This window comes from Setaria viridis, chromosome 4 (genome assembly GCF_005286985.2).
Source record: "Setaria viridis chromosome 4, Setaria_viridis_v4.0, whole genome shotgun sequence".
Taxonomy (NCBI): Eukaryota; Viridiplantae; Streptophyta; class Magnoliopsida; order Poales; family Poaceae; genus Setaria; species Setaria viridis.
Window position 1 is genome coordinate 30,363,111 of NC_048266.2, and position 16,381 is coordinate 30,379,491.

At 45.5% G+C, this 16,381-nt stretch overlaps 2 protein-coding genes across 3 annotated transcripts; both read right to left on the reverse strand.

Annotated features, from left to right (window-relative positions):
• Window positions 1–776: 776 nt before the first annotated feature.
• On the reverse strand, window positions 777–8,136 carry LOC117852599 (protein STRUBBELIG-RECEPTOR FAMILY 3). The gene is made up of 17 exons (XM_034734751.2): window positions 7,660–8,136; window positions 6,325–6,454; window positions 6,175–6,243; window positions 5,939–6,004; window positions 5,776–5,847; window positions 5,616–5,687; window positions 5,421–5,492; window positions 5,263–5,328; window positions 4,618–4,683; window positions 4,002–4,471; window positions 3,874–3,927; window positions 3,479–3,789; window positions 3,119–3,387; window positions 2,865–3,003; window positions 1,722–1,861; window positions 1,429–1,585; window positions 777–1,295 (listed from the first exon to the last, which is right to left on the reverse strand). The coding sequence occupies exons 1-17, from the start codon at window positions 7,784–7,786 to the stop codon at window positions 1,209–1,211; spliced, it is 2,367 nt and encodes a 788-aa protein (XP_034590642.1). The 5' UTR covers window positions 7,787–8,136; the 3' UTR covers window positions 777–1,208.
• A 3,900-nt stretch (window positions 8,137–12,036) lies between these two features.
• Window positions 12,037–16,153, reverse strand: LOC117852279 (ubiquitin-conjugating enzyme E2 22). Of its 2 annotated transcripts, XM_034734296.2 has the most exons (7): window positions 15,776–16,153; window positions 13,839–13,939; window positions 13,580–13,724; window positions 13,212–13,289; window positions 13,005–13,117; window positions 12,745–12,848; window positions 12,037–12,562 (listed from the first exon to the last, which is right to left on the reverse strand). In XM_034734296.2, the coding sequence occupies exons 2-7, from the start codon at window positions 13,839–13,841 to the stop codon at window positions 12,250–12,252; spliced, it is 756 nt and encodes a 251-aa protein (XP_034590187.1). In that variant the 5' UTR covers window positions 13,842–13,939; window positions 15,776–16,153; the 3' UTR covers window positions 12,037–12,249. The 2 variants fall into 2 exon arrangements, with proteins under 2 accessions (XP_034590187.1, XP_072149334.1); XM_072293233.1 differs by lacking the exons at window positions 13,839–13,939; window positions 15,776–16,153 and having other exon boundaries at window positions 13,580–13,736.
• Window positions 16,154–16,381: the final 228 nt, after the last annotated feature.

Sequence of the window (16,381 nt, forward strand, 5' to 3'; positions counted from 1 at the left end):
ACATGCGCTTAGCACTTGTGGAGGACAGAGTGGAGGCCATAATAGAAGTGGTCGTATCAGAAGTTCAGAGTGTTTTCAGTTTATCTCTCAGTTCCTTTATCACCATTAGGGTTAATGGCATGGTTGACGAGTTGGGCGTAAAACGGTTCGCGGTTGCCGTCCCCATAGATACTATGATGCATTTGAAATTCAAGATAGGTGAAAAAGGCTCTGACGGTGATGTGCTGCACTATTGCTCCTTCAGTGCAAACCTCCATGGATCTCCCAGTCGACAGATTAAGCTTGAGGTGGCTAGTATATCAGTGAAGGTGACTTGGTCGCCTCCTTTGTATTGAATTTATTAGCTTTTTATCGTCCAGTGATTAGTTGTGTTGTTTGTACTTGTGCTAGATGTACGTGTACTTGACTAAATTTTGCATTTGTGCTGGTACGGAGTACAGCTCACCCTGAACGCTGTCTAACTGGCTAGAAATGTCGACAGCATACCAAGGTACCACCTCCGTCCATAAATTTATAAATATATGACGTTTAGAACAAGCTAGTTAGTTCAAAAATGAAGAGAAAACTAAGTGTGAATTTTGTTTTAGTTTTCTTTTTCAGCGTTCCCAGAATATGTACGCAGATAAGCTCTCAAGTCTCAGCATGCCAATACTGGAATGATTACATCACTGGGTTTTACGGCAGTAAACATGTCAGCTCTACAAGCTGTAAAAGGCTGGGCAGTTTTTCTTCGACTGCTCAGAGAAGATGCAACATTATAATAAACACACGATGAATGGAACAACTGTGACCAATTTAACGAATTCCTGAGCATTAGTTACAAGAATTCAGGGTCCACTATAATATCACGTCTGCAAAAATTACATGGATTTTATCATCAGCAACCAGGTGCACGAATGTTTGCACCTCCACCCTCCTGTCATGTGTAAATGAAGCTCCAATTTGACATGAGTTAGTGTAGAATGCTCTCAGAGGAAAATCTACCTTCACAAGATTCTCCTCAGAATATGTAGTGTAGAATGCTCTCCGAGGAAAATATATCTTCACAAGATTCTCCTCAGAATATGGAGTGTAGAATGCTCTCCGAGGAAAACATATCTTCACAATTTCTCCTCGGAATTGTGGCAAAACAATTACCTTCTCAAAATTTGTACATCATGCTATTTGGTCGTGAGGTTTGTATTTGTATGTGCTCCACAATTTTTCTGTTACTCTGATTCCTCACCAGTAGCATTTACAAGTCTAGCTAGGTCTTGGACAATTTCAGACATTGGCGGCCTGAACTCTGGCTGCCGCTGCAATACAAAAGATTCAGATCAGGCCTCTGATCTTTTTTTTCTCAAAACACTTGCAAAGAATGAAAAGTCTAGATACGTGCTGCCTAGTAAATGCTGATTAGTATCAAAGAAGAAAGTAAAATTGAATTACCTGGACACAGCGGCTGATTATGTCAGCAAATCGTGACAATGCTTTCTCAGAACATTGTCCACGTATAGATGGGTCCACCATCTTGGACAGGGACTCAATGTCATGAAGCTGAGAACTGGCCCATCTAACAAGATGTTGCTCATGACGTGGGCGTGAACTGCGCATTTTCACATAAAACAGGCATGTGAACCAGAAAGCCATTTTTTCCATCTTTTGCACTGAACAAAAATGGTCTGAAACAACTGCAGAAAGATACTGGTCAAGCATGAGGCTTGCTTTTAATAACCTCTTACCTATCATACGGTTTACGCCCAGTAAGAAGTTCTAGCATCACTACACCAAAGCTATAGACATCACCCCGTTCTGAAATGACCCCAGAATCCTGGAACTCGGGTGCTTCATAGTTCATCAATGCGCGCATCCGACCTGACAGCTGTATTGAACAAACAGTAGCTGTGAGTACACTTGCAATTTTGGCCCATGGGCATAAGAAGATGCATTTGTCACACCTTAGCAACATCAAACTAACCATGCCCACTCATTTGTGACAAAATAAGAAAGTATTAGGCATCAACTACGAGTAAATAAGGTAATCAATACCTTTAGGTAAATCAGAATTTAATCGCTTCCAAGTTCAAACCAAAGGGTTATGTAGCATTTTCTAACAATTTGAGTCAATGGCTGACAGTCTGACACAGACCCATGGTAAGCCAGGATCTGGTTACTCAAGTACAAGGACCATCATTTTCGTTGTTCAGGCCTCGGTTGCAAATATTACATGATTTTGCCATAACATTTAGTTACTCATTTCCAGACCTTTCAATAAAGCATATTAGTTTACTATAATCAACAGAATAACTAAATGATTAAAATCCTTGAAAAGATATGCAACTCTCCTGCGTATTCTCGAAAAATTGAAGAAATGTGAGAAGACAGAAAATGTTACATACTGATATCACAATACGCAACTGCAATAACTAAGTTGATAACAATTTACGACATGGGAAATCCCTGGCTTGTCAACACAAATTATCCTACAACGAGCAAGCATGTTATGCCAGATAACTCATGGTACCCATTAACATTATGGATGCAAGTGGGTGCTCATTGCTGTTTTCTGGGTCGCTGATGATTAATTACGATGATATGCCACTCAAGTTCATTTCTCCTCCTAAATATATTACGTGAAATGCCATTCTAGTTCATTCCATCAAGTTTTTGCGTCGACCCAATGATTCAAAATATGTATGACTTCATTGACTTGCATCCCTAATTCACCTATGGATTCAGATGCTATTCTGCTATTTCGGACATAGTAATGTCCGCAATTCGAACATAATGGGAATGATGAAAAGATGTAGATTAAACCGTGATTGCATTATCCCCATTTTTGGCTGTTCTAAAAACAAGAAATATCTATGACATATATAGTTTACCTGAGTGACTGAACCTGATGGCATCATTTCTGCCAGTCCACATTCCGCAACACACACTGAGAATTTTTTATCAAGGAGCACATTAGCTGGTTCAAAATTTTGGTGCACAATTGGAGGTTGGAAGCTTTCATGCAGATACCTGAAGGGGAAAAGGTAATTTGAAAATAAGTTAAGGTAAAGCTCAACTGTTTTAAAGAAGAACACCGTATGTGAACTATTATACAGATAAATAATAGAACAATAGTTACACTTACTCTAAGGCTTTTCCTGAACCAAGAGCAACCTGAAGGCGAGCATTCCATGACAGAGCACTTCCAGTTTCCTCTGCATCATGAAGTGCATCATCTAGTGTTGTTCTGCTAAAGTGATTGTACACGAGTAACCTCTGCCCATATTCAGCACAATATCCAACTAACTCCAGAATGTTAGGATGCTTAATCTCTGAGATACATTCAACCTGTTCTAGGAAATCATCTACTGATATTCTTCCATTAGCGTTGTCAATCTTCATAACCTCCAATAACTACACAAAATAAAACAATAATAGCTTACTACTTGAACCAAATGCTGAGCAGACTGATCTTTCATAAAGACAAGTAATGCTTAGTTCATACCTTGCCATCAGGAAGCTCTGCTAGGTATACCTTCCCTAATCTGCTCTCTCTTATCACATTCTCCTCGCTGAAACTATTTGTATATTGCTGAAGAGATGCAACAGAGAATGGTGTGGCAGAAGTCGGGGTACTCGTTCTTGGTGGAGGACTATATCTCTTTTCTGGTGGAACAATGGGATTTGCAACAACTCTTTCAATTGAGGGTAGAGGTGGTGGAGGGGGTGGTGGGAGAACTGGAAAAAGATCTGATTCTGTTCGATCGAAATTAATTACGTGCTCCTTTTGGTTTTCAGGAGACTTCTTAGGGACAGCTGTAAACAATTGCACACAAACTTTCAGACATTTGAAGTTCGTGAACAAAACTTAGATGGTACTTTGTTCCAAGGACTTCATACCTGCTGCTGATGAACTAAGCTCACGACCCCTCCTATCAAGTCCCTCACTTTGCCCTGTCAAATAAACCATCTTATATGAATGGTAAAAATAGAAACTAAGCTATATAATGCTGGGATGAAAGGTTAACCTTTTTTAACATCATCCCTCTGTTGCACTGGAGGTGGCTTGATTTGGGGTTCAACTCTATGATGCACCCTTGCCAGCTGACTTCTATTATGATCATATCTTGTCTGTCTCTCTTCGTACTTGGATAGACAAAATAATACTAGAAGGACCATAATTATGAACAGCACCACTCCGAGAAGAACAAAACCAACAATCTTAAGGGTCGAGGTACTGTGTTTCCTAGATGGTGAAGTGCTATCTCGGGTAGTTGATCCTTCAGAAGTGTTTGAGGTTGTTTTAGATGGTGGAGGAGCTCTTGAAGCAGGTGATGGAGGTGCTGGTACTGGTGTTGAATTTGAACTAGTAGGTGCTGATGCAGGTGTTGGAGCTGGTTTTGGTCCTGCTGGTGTTGGAGTTGGTGCCATTCCTGTCGATGGTGAAGGCGGTGATGCAGATGGGGCTATGCTGGTATTGAATGGATTCCCGTCCTTTCTGCAATGGTATCCTATTAGTCACTTAACAAGTCATACATGATAGCCATACTGTCTAACAATACAGAACTACAGAAGTGATCTAATTAATTATCTAGTTTCTATGAAGCTGATTAAGGCAAAGGTGAAAGGAAGAAGGTTTCTCACTTGAAGTTCGGTATGTTCAGTAAACTTGCAGGCACCGGTCCAGAAAACATATTATTCTCTATATTCCTGTTCAGAATCAGGAAATCAGCAAACAGTTAATAATCGGAAGCAATATTTCCAATACAAGAGTTATATGTGGTTTTAGTGATTCAAGTCGGAGGCTGAACTGCTGAACACTTCTTAACTGCTGATGAAATGCTCATTTGCAAGATCATGGTAAGTGAGCATGCAATCTTTCCCCAAAGAAGAAAACAATATCAAGATACCATTGCCTCCAGATATTAGTGTACATCAGATTAGAGAAGTGCAACATACTACAAGAAGGCAAGAACAAAGAGATAGTTTGTTAAGTTTTCTTTAACTCCATATGCAATCGAGTAAAAGCTTTGAAACTCACAAGTTTCAAGTGTTGGCAATCAGCCAATCACAATCCGCTAAACTATTGTCTCAAGTCAAACATATAGTGAGTTAGCGACTGGAGACCATATGAAATGTTACACTTTTTGTAAAATCAGTGATGAAAACTGAGGACACACTGTTTGCAATACCCTAATCGAAGTGAGAAGATAATGGTATCCCTTCAACTATATGTACAAACATAACAGCACAAATTACAGGACAAGAGCTGTGAGATTGAGGGATTACAAGTCTTTCAGTGGGAGATCCTGTAAGACGTTAAGGGTCCCAGACAGTTGATTGTCCTGCATGTGCCTAACAAGTTTGGGAAAACAGATCAGAAATAAGTTTGGGAAAACAGGAATAGGAAAATAACTTAGAAAAGGCCACAAAAGACGAAAACTTACAATGTAGTCAAAGATGCCAAACTTTTCATTGAAGAGGGTAACACGCCAGTCATGTTGTTAGAAGAAATATCCCTGTAAAGCAAGTGCGAATGATATGATTAGTCAATTAAGACTTCATCTTGAACCACGCGCGCGCGCATATATCACAAATTTACTAGTCTAAAAGCGAATGTAAGAAACTAGGACAGAACTTACAAATTTACAAGTCTACTGAGTGAATCAAAAGCGTCTGGAAGGTCTCCGTTTAGATGGTTGCCATTGACTGACCTGGGAAAACAAGGATCATACAATATGCACAGTTTACAGACCAACCAAATGAGCGTGAATATGGGAGGGGGAGGGGGTTGATCATTACATGGCTGTTAAGTTTTTGATTTTTGACAGTGAACTTGGGATGCTTCCAGTGAGCTGATTAGCGGAGAGGAATCTGTAGCAAGAGAAAACATATGTCATTCACAGAATCATAATCTCAAAGACTAAGGGATCGAAGAAATGATTGATGAGACAGTGACACATACAAACTCTGCAATGTAACAGGTAGGTCTTCTGGAATGGTTCCACCAATATTATTGTTGCTAAGATCTCTACAGATAGAACAAAGTTATTGGTCAGACACCCTGGATACGAAGAGAGCATAAATTCAATCATGAGAAAAATATCATAATTCCTAGTGAAACGTAGTGGTGATCATGGCACGAGGATATAATGCTTAATTGGAAACAATGAATAACAAATTCAGTGCTAACGCCCTTACATGGTGATGATCGAAGTGAAGTTACCTAAACTGCCCAGCTGTCCTCCCAGGTTTGCAGCATTCATGGTTCTAGAAATCAGTGAGTTGATAAGGGTGAAACATAAACAAATCTACCAGATGAAAGGAAACGCAATGAAGAAGCTGACATACATTCCAGTAATAGTAGAACCGGTACACACAACACCCTGCCAAAGCTCGCCACAGGGGTCTCCGCCATTTCCGGTCCATCCAGGAAGAGTTGGCGATCCCAGTGCAACATACAATCCATTTATGGCAGAGACTACAGATGATAAAATAGAAGTACGAAGGAAAAAAAAATTAGCATCCAGTAACCCTTAGAAAATCTCTGAACTGCCTGCATTGCATGACACATGAACTGAAAACAGTGTATGCAAGAAGTTGATTGCCCTTGAAAAGCATCCACGGACTCAATAATATCAGGAACATGATCCCACATGAACACTGAATTGACTAATGAACCAGCAGCAACACTAATCAATATTATTGCCACTTATTAGACTACCATCCTAGGATCCCAACAGGAGTAGACCCTTACTATGTGCACTATTTTGCAGTACCATCAATGTGGAAATCAACACGAGTATGATTAAAGCTCCCCCCGTGCTGTTTGTACTGCTAAAGTAATTAAAAAACCATCCTGCGATTAGTACCACTAACATAATTAGCAGACCATCATTTTCTCCTATCTACTTCCGACGCATCCAACATGCGAGCATCCCATCCATTCCTGTCATTGCTGTCACGGGAGGTAAGACACGGAGCAAACAGACAGCCGCGTTCCGATAACGCTTCAAAAGTTGCTTTCGTTATCCCTGCCGACAGCGACGGCGGCCCCCGAGCGCGCTGCGAATCGACCGAAAGCACCAAGTGATCCAAAATCGTGCCGTGTTGCAGTTACAGGCTTACAGCCGCCCTGCGCTAACCGGCATATACTATACTACGAGATCGATGGCTCGAACGAAGAGCAGCTTCTCTTTGCTGTAGGCTGTAGCACTCACATTCACTGTCTCACGGGAGTCGATGCGAAGGAAGCAATCCGCGGAAGCAGAGGCTGAGAGGCCCTCGCTCCTCTCGGCCGCCGCTTTAGCGGCGACACCGACATGATCTCGCTCTCGAGTCTCGCCGCGTGACAACAGGCTGGCGGGGGCCGAAAAACAAAAAGTGAGAGCAACAGGAACTGCCGCTCCCCATCAGCGCAGCGCAGCACCACCGCCCAGGACTTCACAGCTCGCGGAACCGATCCGATTCCCTGCTCTGCTCCGGCCAGTGCTTCCCCACTACCGCCGACAAAACCGCAACAACGCACCCACCCACCCGCGCGCGCGCATGCAAAGCAAAGCCCCAAATTAACCCGCGCGCAATCGAGCAGACAGCACGAGCAGCAGCGACCGAAGCGCTCCATGGAAACAAAAACCAACTCGCTGCGAACAGAGCAGGGGAGGGAGGCGGGGAGCAGGAACGTACCGTCGGCCGCGTCGGTGACCGCGCCCGCTAGCCTCGGCGCCGCTGCCAATGCTTGCAGCGCCAGCAGCAGCAGCAGCAGCGGGAGCCGGCCGCCCCCGCCGCGGTGGCCCCCCGGAGCCCGCCGCATCGCCACGCTCCCAATTCCCGACCGGCCGATCACACCATTCGCCGCGCGCCCGTGCTCACCCCGGTCAGATCGCAACCGCCCGGGTGGAGTGCGGAGGCCGACGCCGGTCGCCCAGATCCACCGCGCGAAGAGCAATGGGGTGTGCGCGAGTGCGAGCGAGAGAGGCGAGGAGGAGGAGTGGACGGAAGCGTGGAGGCGGAGGCGGGGGCGGGGGCAGCGCAGGGAAGGGACAGAGGAGACGGATGTGGGGGGTGGTGGTATGGGACTGGGCCACTGGGGGGAACGAGCCGAGCAGCGACGCAACTGGCAAGGCAACTAGCAGCGGGAGCACGCAACAGCGGGGGCGTTAAAAAAAAAGAGCTCGGGCGGGGGCCGACGAGAAAAACGCGAGGGCCGCGCCGCCTGGGTTTCGCTTCGCTTGCGTTGCCTCGGCGGCTTTTGTTTACTCCGTGGGATGGGATGATTGGGATCTCATTACGTTGGCGGGGCGGGTGGGGGGCCCCGTGGGGGAGGAGACGCCGTGGTCGCCGCGCCGGCTGCCCGGCTCGCGGCTGGCTGTGGCCTGTGGCTGGCTGGGCTGGACCGCGGCGGCAACAGTGGGCGGCGTGGACCGCGGGGTTGCGCATGTGCGCCCGCGCGGGGACGGACGTCGCCGTCGCGGCCTGCGGCTGACGGCTGGCGGCTGCCGCGCCTCCCTCCCCCTCGTGGGCATAGCTGTTCTTGCCGGGGGTTTTTCTGCTGGCGTCTCCCCTCGTGGTCCTCCACACGAGTTTGATATGGCCAGTCTCAGACGGACCCTGCACGGCACGCAGTTTCATCTCACCAAACTCCCCCGTGTTTTCTGACAGGTAACTTGGCCTTATCGCAGTAGCAGTAGTTCTTGAAATGGCCAGTGGTCTCGACGGAGATCGAAATGTTGAGGGGGGGCAGGGCAGGCAGGCCGGGGTGTGCTTCCAAAACCGAGTGATCTTAGTAGTAGACGTGTAACGACGAGCGTGTGGACGACTCTGACACGACAGGGACGGCCGACGATCCCTTTCGAGAGCGAAACCACCTCGGAAGTGTGCTGCGCATGCAGTTGCTTCAGCTTGACCGCGTCTACTGGAGCTGCGTTTAGACTGATGACCCGTTGCTCGCTTGTCGCTTGCTGCATTAGGAATTGACTATGTCCTTTACATCGAAGAAAAATCAAAGCCGTTGTTACGTTTCTTCCAGTCCCTGTTTCTACTGTGCTCTTACCTACTGCCATCCACACGTTAATTCGGTGACGATGTACAGTGTATGAGCTACTTCCCAAGACTTGAGAAAACAAAAACCAAGAGTCTTCCGATAATGGGGACTACTTTTTCTCCGTCGATGGCGCCACGTCAGGATCCTGCGCGAGAAAGAATGAAATTGCCAAGTAGCATCGGGTGACTTCGCTAGCCAACAAACCCACTGTAGATGCATTGTCAACCGTGGAAACATTCCAAGCTAGCATCATCACCATGGACGTAATGTAATGCAACACCATGGGACTTGCTGGGTTAGGGTCAACCCCGCGCCCCGAGGGCCGAGTCCCTGACTCGGGTGTTAAAAATGACGAGACGCGCCGTTCAGGCAAAAAAAAAATTGCAAGAAAAGAGCGTGTCGCCATCTTGGTCTACAAGGATATGATGGCATAAATGTACGATATCATGTGAATACTTTGGTGACACTTTGAGGCCATGAAATTTCACAAGGCGACGAGCAATGATTTTTTTTTGTTTTTCTCTGGGAGGAGGAGGAGACTAGCGATCAATCCTTATCCAGTTTATATCCCTGCATGACGATGAGCTGACTAATCAAACATTCAGACGCACCCGTCTAAATTCTAAAAAATACAGCGCTGTGATTGGGTGATTAATGGGGGGGGGGCGCATTAGGTGCATCAAGGACGACGGCTTAGCGAACATTCGTCCGTCCGTCCGGTGAGATGGCGGATTTGGGGATTTGATTATATTGATCATATAGTAGGAGGGAGAGCGAGTACGTGGTGAAAGACTATTTATGGGATGTAGGTGGAGAGAGGCCCACTTGGGAACGGAAAATCTTTCTTTAGGGCAATTGGGCACACGCACACCTGTGGATGTGATGGTGCTGCGGTCACGCCCCACATGCCATTTTCTTAAAGCCAGTTTTGCGACTAGGACTGAATCCGGAACGAGTCTTGTGTAGGAGCATACTGCCACTGGTGCTAGTAAAAATCCTTAACAAAACTTGTGTGTTTACCAAACAATAGTTAGACCGCGACACACCACAGGAAAAGGGAACTTCAGTATAGCTTAGGTTTGGTAAGTTGTTAATAGAGCTAGGAGCTACTCCCTCCGTCCTAAAACTAAAAAAATGCAACTCTCGCTTTCCGACAAGTCGGTAATCAGAGTTAGAATCCCAGCATTAAGATAGTTTTTTTTATATAATTGGCAGTAGGACAGTTGAGTTTTCCAGATGCAAGGCAAGGGCTCGTTTCCTGTCCGTGACATTTAGAGAAGTCCTTTAATTTCTTCTTCAGCTGCAAGACCAACAGCGACGAAATAACCCTGCGCTTGAAACATCTCCATCCAGAAGCTTTGACCATCTGGATATATACAGCCTAGAAACATGACCCTGATGGCACCACCAAAATCGCCACAACTTTGTTTGGCTTGACAAGCAAGCATCGTATCTCCCGGTGCGTCCGGCCGGGGAGGTGGCGTCGAGATCACCACCTTTCCTAGCCAAGCCGTACGTCACCGGCCGGCCATCGGAATTCTCCTCCTCCTCACCCCCCCGAGCTAGCGCTGTCGTCCACGCTTTATCCTCTCCTCCTCCTTCCCTGATGACGCTCCCGGGGCCCCATCAGTTTGGAGACTTTTTCACTCTCTTCTCTCCTGTCAAAGTAACCCAACGGCGGATTAAAAGAGATGGAAGCAAAAGCGAAAGCGCGGGGGGAGGGAAAGGCACAAAGCTTAGCCGAGCCAGCCTAGTGGTGGTGCAGCTGCCGGTGAAAGTTCCTGAATCCTCTTTGGGACACGGGAACTTTGGGGGCGGAGTGAGTGAGTGGATGGATCATCATGGGGGATTGGGCATGGCAGGCGTAGCACATCACGGCAGCTCCAAGTGTAAAAGGATCACTTGGGCTTTGCCATCTGGAATACTTTCTTGGATCTTTTGACTGCTCGTAATCATGGCAGTTTGAAGATTAGTACTGGTTATTACATTGTGCTTGTGCTAGATGGATTGAGAAGAAGAACATTGTTGATGCAGCTGACCAAGAAGTTTCAAGACAGTACTGCTCTTAGTCATGATCTTTCGAAGATTAGCAGTTACTACATTGTCCTAGATGAATCGAGAAGAACATTGTGGATTCATCTGACCAAGCAAAATTTCAAGATGGAACGCAGAGATGATATGTATCTCGAAAAGCACAAATGAAAATTCAAGAAATCGTATATCGGAAAAGGAAATTCGACATGACCTAGTGCTGGAACAAGAGAGTGCTGGAGTGATGTGCTGCTAGTGGGATGGGCATGATGGTAAGGGAGATTAGTGTTGGTAAAAGGCCTTTCCATACCTGAAGGATCGAGGTGGCAGGGAGATCACGGCTTCAAAGAGGGCGACAAAAGGAAGTGGGCTGAGAATCAGTCCGAAAGAAAGTCACATCATCGTTTCCCAATTTAGGTCCGTTTGTTGCTCTAGGAGCTCCTAAAATTCCTGTCACGTCGAATGTTTAGATATTAATTAGAAGTATTAGATATAGATTAATTATAAAACTAATTGCACAGATGGAGGCTAATTTACGAACGAATCTATTAAACCTAATTAGTCCATGATTTGATAATATGGTACTACAGTAAACATGTGCTAATGATGGATTAATTAGGCTTAATAGATTCGTCTTAGAAATTAACATTCATCTGTGTAATTAGTTTTATAATTAGCTCATGTTTAATCCTTCTAATTAGCCTCCAAATATTCGATGTGACATGAATTTTAATCGATCCCCAAAGCTACCCAAACGAACAGATTTTGATCTAGCTGAATGATCATTGTGGTGTGGTGGGGAAAAAGATTTTGTAGGTTTCTTGTGTCCACTGTTCATTGGTTCAGGATGAGAATCTACTGCCTTTTCACTTTAGCACTCAAATTCTCGTCGAAGACGGCTTCAGGCTCACTGAACTTGCTCGCTGCTCCATGAAGCATCTATTTACACAGCCACACCGAAACAAGACTAAACAAAGCGATAGTGGGAATCAACAGAAAAGGCGAGTATTCTTCCAAATAAATGTTTAGTTGAAATTGCACAGACAGTTTTGTCCCAACAAAGCACAGAGATGCCCCATGAGATGCCTCTTGCACTGTTTTTTGTTCTTTTCAGTTCTACCAGGCATCAGTTGAATCTAGCACTAATGAAGACCATTATCTTATCTACCACTAAGCACTCCTCACCTCTCAGGATTATTCGATTACAATCTCTTCAAGCTCTTCTTCCTTGCATCCAGCTTCTTCTTATCGACTGCAACTTTGGCTGCATGTGCTGCATCCTTCTTGGGTGCGGTGGATGCTCCTACAACAGGATCAGAGGTAGCAGCATTCTGATCCTGTGAGTTTTTACCTAATGCTTTGGCAGCAGCAGAGGTAGATATTGGTGTTGACGCCAAAGGTATCTCGCCGAGAACAGTATTGGACTGGCCCACATTTAGAGCTGTGGTTGACTCGGAAATAGCTCCACTCTTCGACTTGTTCTTAGGCTTAAGCGCATGGATGCCAGTGTACAGCCTGCATATGGAGCAAATATATCATAATCAGTAACTGCTTACAGTACAAGATGCTTCAGTAAGAGATGACCTGACAAATGTAATTATCAACAGTGCCTGCATACAATCCTAACAATGTAATTTCGATATAAAGGAAAACAAAGTTGTGTTATTCCATGCTGACAACATGAAATTGAGGCTGACCTTGCATGCCGTGCATACTCCTCGTAATTTTCAAGTAGCATCTTTCCAGCTTGTTCATTCAGGGCAGATTCGGGAAATGGTTCAATCAGAAGGCATCTCACTACCTGCCATACAGGTGAACACGCAACTGATAATAAGTCCCCCGCATGTTGTGACAATAGTTGGACCTCTGAGGTAAATCAGACCTAGAAATTGCTTACAGACACATCATGCAATTAGCAGCAGCAAAACAGAACTAGGGCGTTGCACTTTCAGCTTACCAGCAGAACGTGTCTTAATCCAAGACCAGGATTCCAATCCTTCTTCAGTGTGTTGACACAGATCTCACCACTAGTTGCTATGTTTGGATGGAAAATTTTTGTCAAAAAGAACCCTGCAAGTAGAGAGACAAAGGCTATCAGATAACGGCTTTACTAAAAGAAATAAATTTACTAAGGATGAATCTGAAAGTTTCAAAAGGTAATAACCTTTTGGAGGAGATTGAGGGAAGTCACGGGATAATAACAGCTTCATCCTGAATACTCCATTCTCATATGGAGTTCCAGCTGCACCATGTTGCAGTTCACATTCAGATCATAATATATAAAGTAGTACAAGATGAAAAGGTCTTGGAAACTTCAAAACACTTTAAGTTCTATCATATGCACTGTCAAAAGGACAAGCCTCATAATACTTGGCTCAAAACAAACAGTTTGCTAAAACGCCATGGACTGACAAAAGACTAGTACTACTTACAAATACAACAGCATGATCAGCATAGGTGGATGAAAAATTAATCATGAAAGAACAAAAAATAATGGCAAGTGTAAACCAATGTATCTTGACAATATCTTACCTGGGCCCTCAATATCAGCAAAAATAGTGGTGAAGTCATCATCATTAACACTAACTTTGATCCCTTCCGGAGGCGAGTCATCAAGATTCTTCAATTCTTTAGCCAACTGCCTGATCACATTTGGTGGGAGGTTCTCGTTGGTTGCCTTCAGGAACATACATAAACATATACCATTAGAATCATGAAAGATAGAACAATTGCTTTTCAGGGATGCTCACACTGAAAAAGTAACCTGAAATGTCAAGTTTTAGATACTAACCATGGAAGTGATAGTGGCAGACACCTTAAAGTCACTCCCTTAGCAACTTCACTTAGAAATCCCGAAGTACCAGAATAACACCTTTGGTCACAAATTCGGCACTGTGCAATTGAAAAAAGTGTTTATGGTATTAGATATGATTGGGTCAATATAAACGAGCATCACAAAATCAAGTAAGCATTTATGAAAACTAAGGAAAAATCAAAGATGCATCAGGTGTATAGAATGAAGGTCTTCTAGAAGGAATAGAATGGTCTTGTGGAGGTCATGTATTGGTGGCTTTAGAGCACCTCTAGTGTGTGCCAAATCAAACCATGGCAAACAGAAAGGTAACATTTCCATATGAGCAGTTGAATAGCTGTTTCAGAACATAATCAAATTCCAAACTTGGTTTTCAACTAGAACAGAATAAAATAGCTTCTGCACATGCCCGTTGCTCTTTCCTGTTCGCCTAACCATCACATGCTTGTCGCATGTATCCACAGAGATGCCACACGGCAGCGAGCAGTGGTCCAGCGTGGAGGAACGGTCTCTGCTGGCAGCACGCGAGCTCAGTGGGCTCTAGTAATGGCAGGATGCAACAACTCATGGAGAAGGAAACGATGGAATTGCAGAGGAAGAGAAAGAGGAGATCCGGCCTGGTTTGTCTGCCAACGACCATATCTACTCTTCTCCAAGGCCAATTCTGTGGATCCATAGATGGATTTGTTTGGTAGGGTGGGGGAACCAAATGGGACATACAGAAGCTTCATCGTAGTCGCGCAAAGGCGAAGGACAGGAAGAGAGGATTCTTTTTCAAGTTGCCTGTGGGAGCCCCACATATAGGAGCAGCCAAACCATGCCCCTTCAATTCGAACACATACTAGGGGTGCTCTTAGGAAACAATTACCACCACTAAGCATGTTCTTCCTTCCTACGACACATGGTATATCACTAACTCTTGTAGAGATATAGACACACCTAAGGAAAATTATCTCTGATGCAAATATCAACAACCATTTTACGTGCTACTTGGTAACTTTAACGATGATACCCGATAAGGAATATTGCCATATGAGTGCTGTCTGTAAGGGTAGACCGCATACTGACGCAAGTGACAGAAGCAGGAAAAATAGTGTACTGGCATTTCAGACGGACCGCTTAATTGAGATGGATATGGAATGTTCCATGTCCCAAGTAATTGCAACTTTGTTGACCTATCTAGGAGCCATTTCCACAGCCTAATGAATCCTTTGCTGGCTATCCAAACATCAATAGTAACCGATTCATAATAAATATACCAACTTCTATAACCGACTATCCCCTCATACACCAAACTATACACGTGGACAACCACACAAAGCGCACTTACGAGCTACAACAGCGATTTAATGCTGCTAAGGCAAGCGCCAAAAACTGCAATCTAGCGACATACAAAACACGAAAGAATTAATAAATATGCGGGTAGTGCAATTAAATCAGAACCATTAATTGCCATTCTGGGAGTAAGTCACGGCACATTCCGTTCCATTGTTGTTCAATGCTACCACATCCGTGTAAATCTATCAATGCGACATTTCCAGAAGCTATTCATTGTGGTTAACAATATATGGAGAGAGAGAAAACAGTAATGCCTACTAAGCATATCAAATTACATCAACTTCCTCGGTTGCGTGAACGCGTGCTCGAGGTTACTACATCCAAGATCGGGTGCCATAGACTTTACGCTACATCAACACAATGGTAGTTCAAACCCACATAAAAGAACTAGGATGCAAGCCGAACCCCCACCCCATAATTCAGAAATGGATGTCTCTGTTCAGAAATTATCAATGTTGGGTAAAGGAAATGCGAGATCAATCAATCGAAGAATCAGTTGCCCCAGTGCATACAGGCACGAGATTGACTAAGATCCCATCTGGGACACCTCCGTCCCACATAAGAAATCGGCCGCTTACCCCCCCGACGCACGGCAGGACCGCAGGAGTCGTAGGACGGTAGGACACCCCCTCGCTCTCCCTCCTTCACCGTCCTGCCTCCGTTTCCCGCGGCGGTACAGCCAGAGATCGCCGCCGCTCGTATCTACGCAGGCAACGACCGATCGGGGATCCCCCTCTCGGGCGGGGCGGCCGGGGAGCGAACGAAGATGCAATTCAGGCGGACGGCGGTGAGGGAGTCTCCAGCGGCGGGAAGGGGCGGCCGCCGTGGCGCTGTCCGGTGGCGGCTGGGCTGGTGCAGGCCTGCGCCTGGGGGAGGATGAGGAAACCCTAGGAGCGGGGAGAGTGAAGGGCACACCGCGAAAGGGGGAAGAAGAGGAGAAGGGGCGACCGGCAGGAACTGAGATTTGAGAGTCGAGTTGCCGAAACGGGAATCCGCCGCGATCCGACCGTTGACGTCGGATGGGGCCCGGTGGATCCGTGGCCTGGCGGGTGGGCCCAGGGGAGATTCGTGTCCCACCTGCCGACGCGTTTGTTACGCCCTGGCGGCCCCCGTGGCCGGCTGGTAGCCGTTGGTCCTCCCTACCCGGCCCACAGATTCGAAAACCCGGCAAGGAATGGGATCGC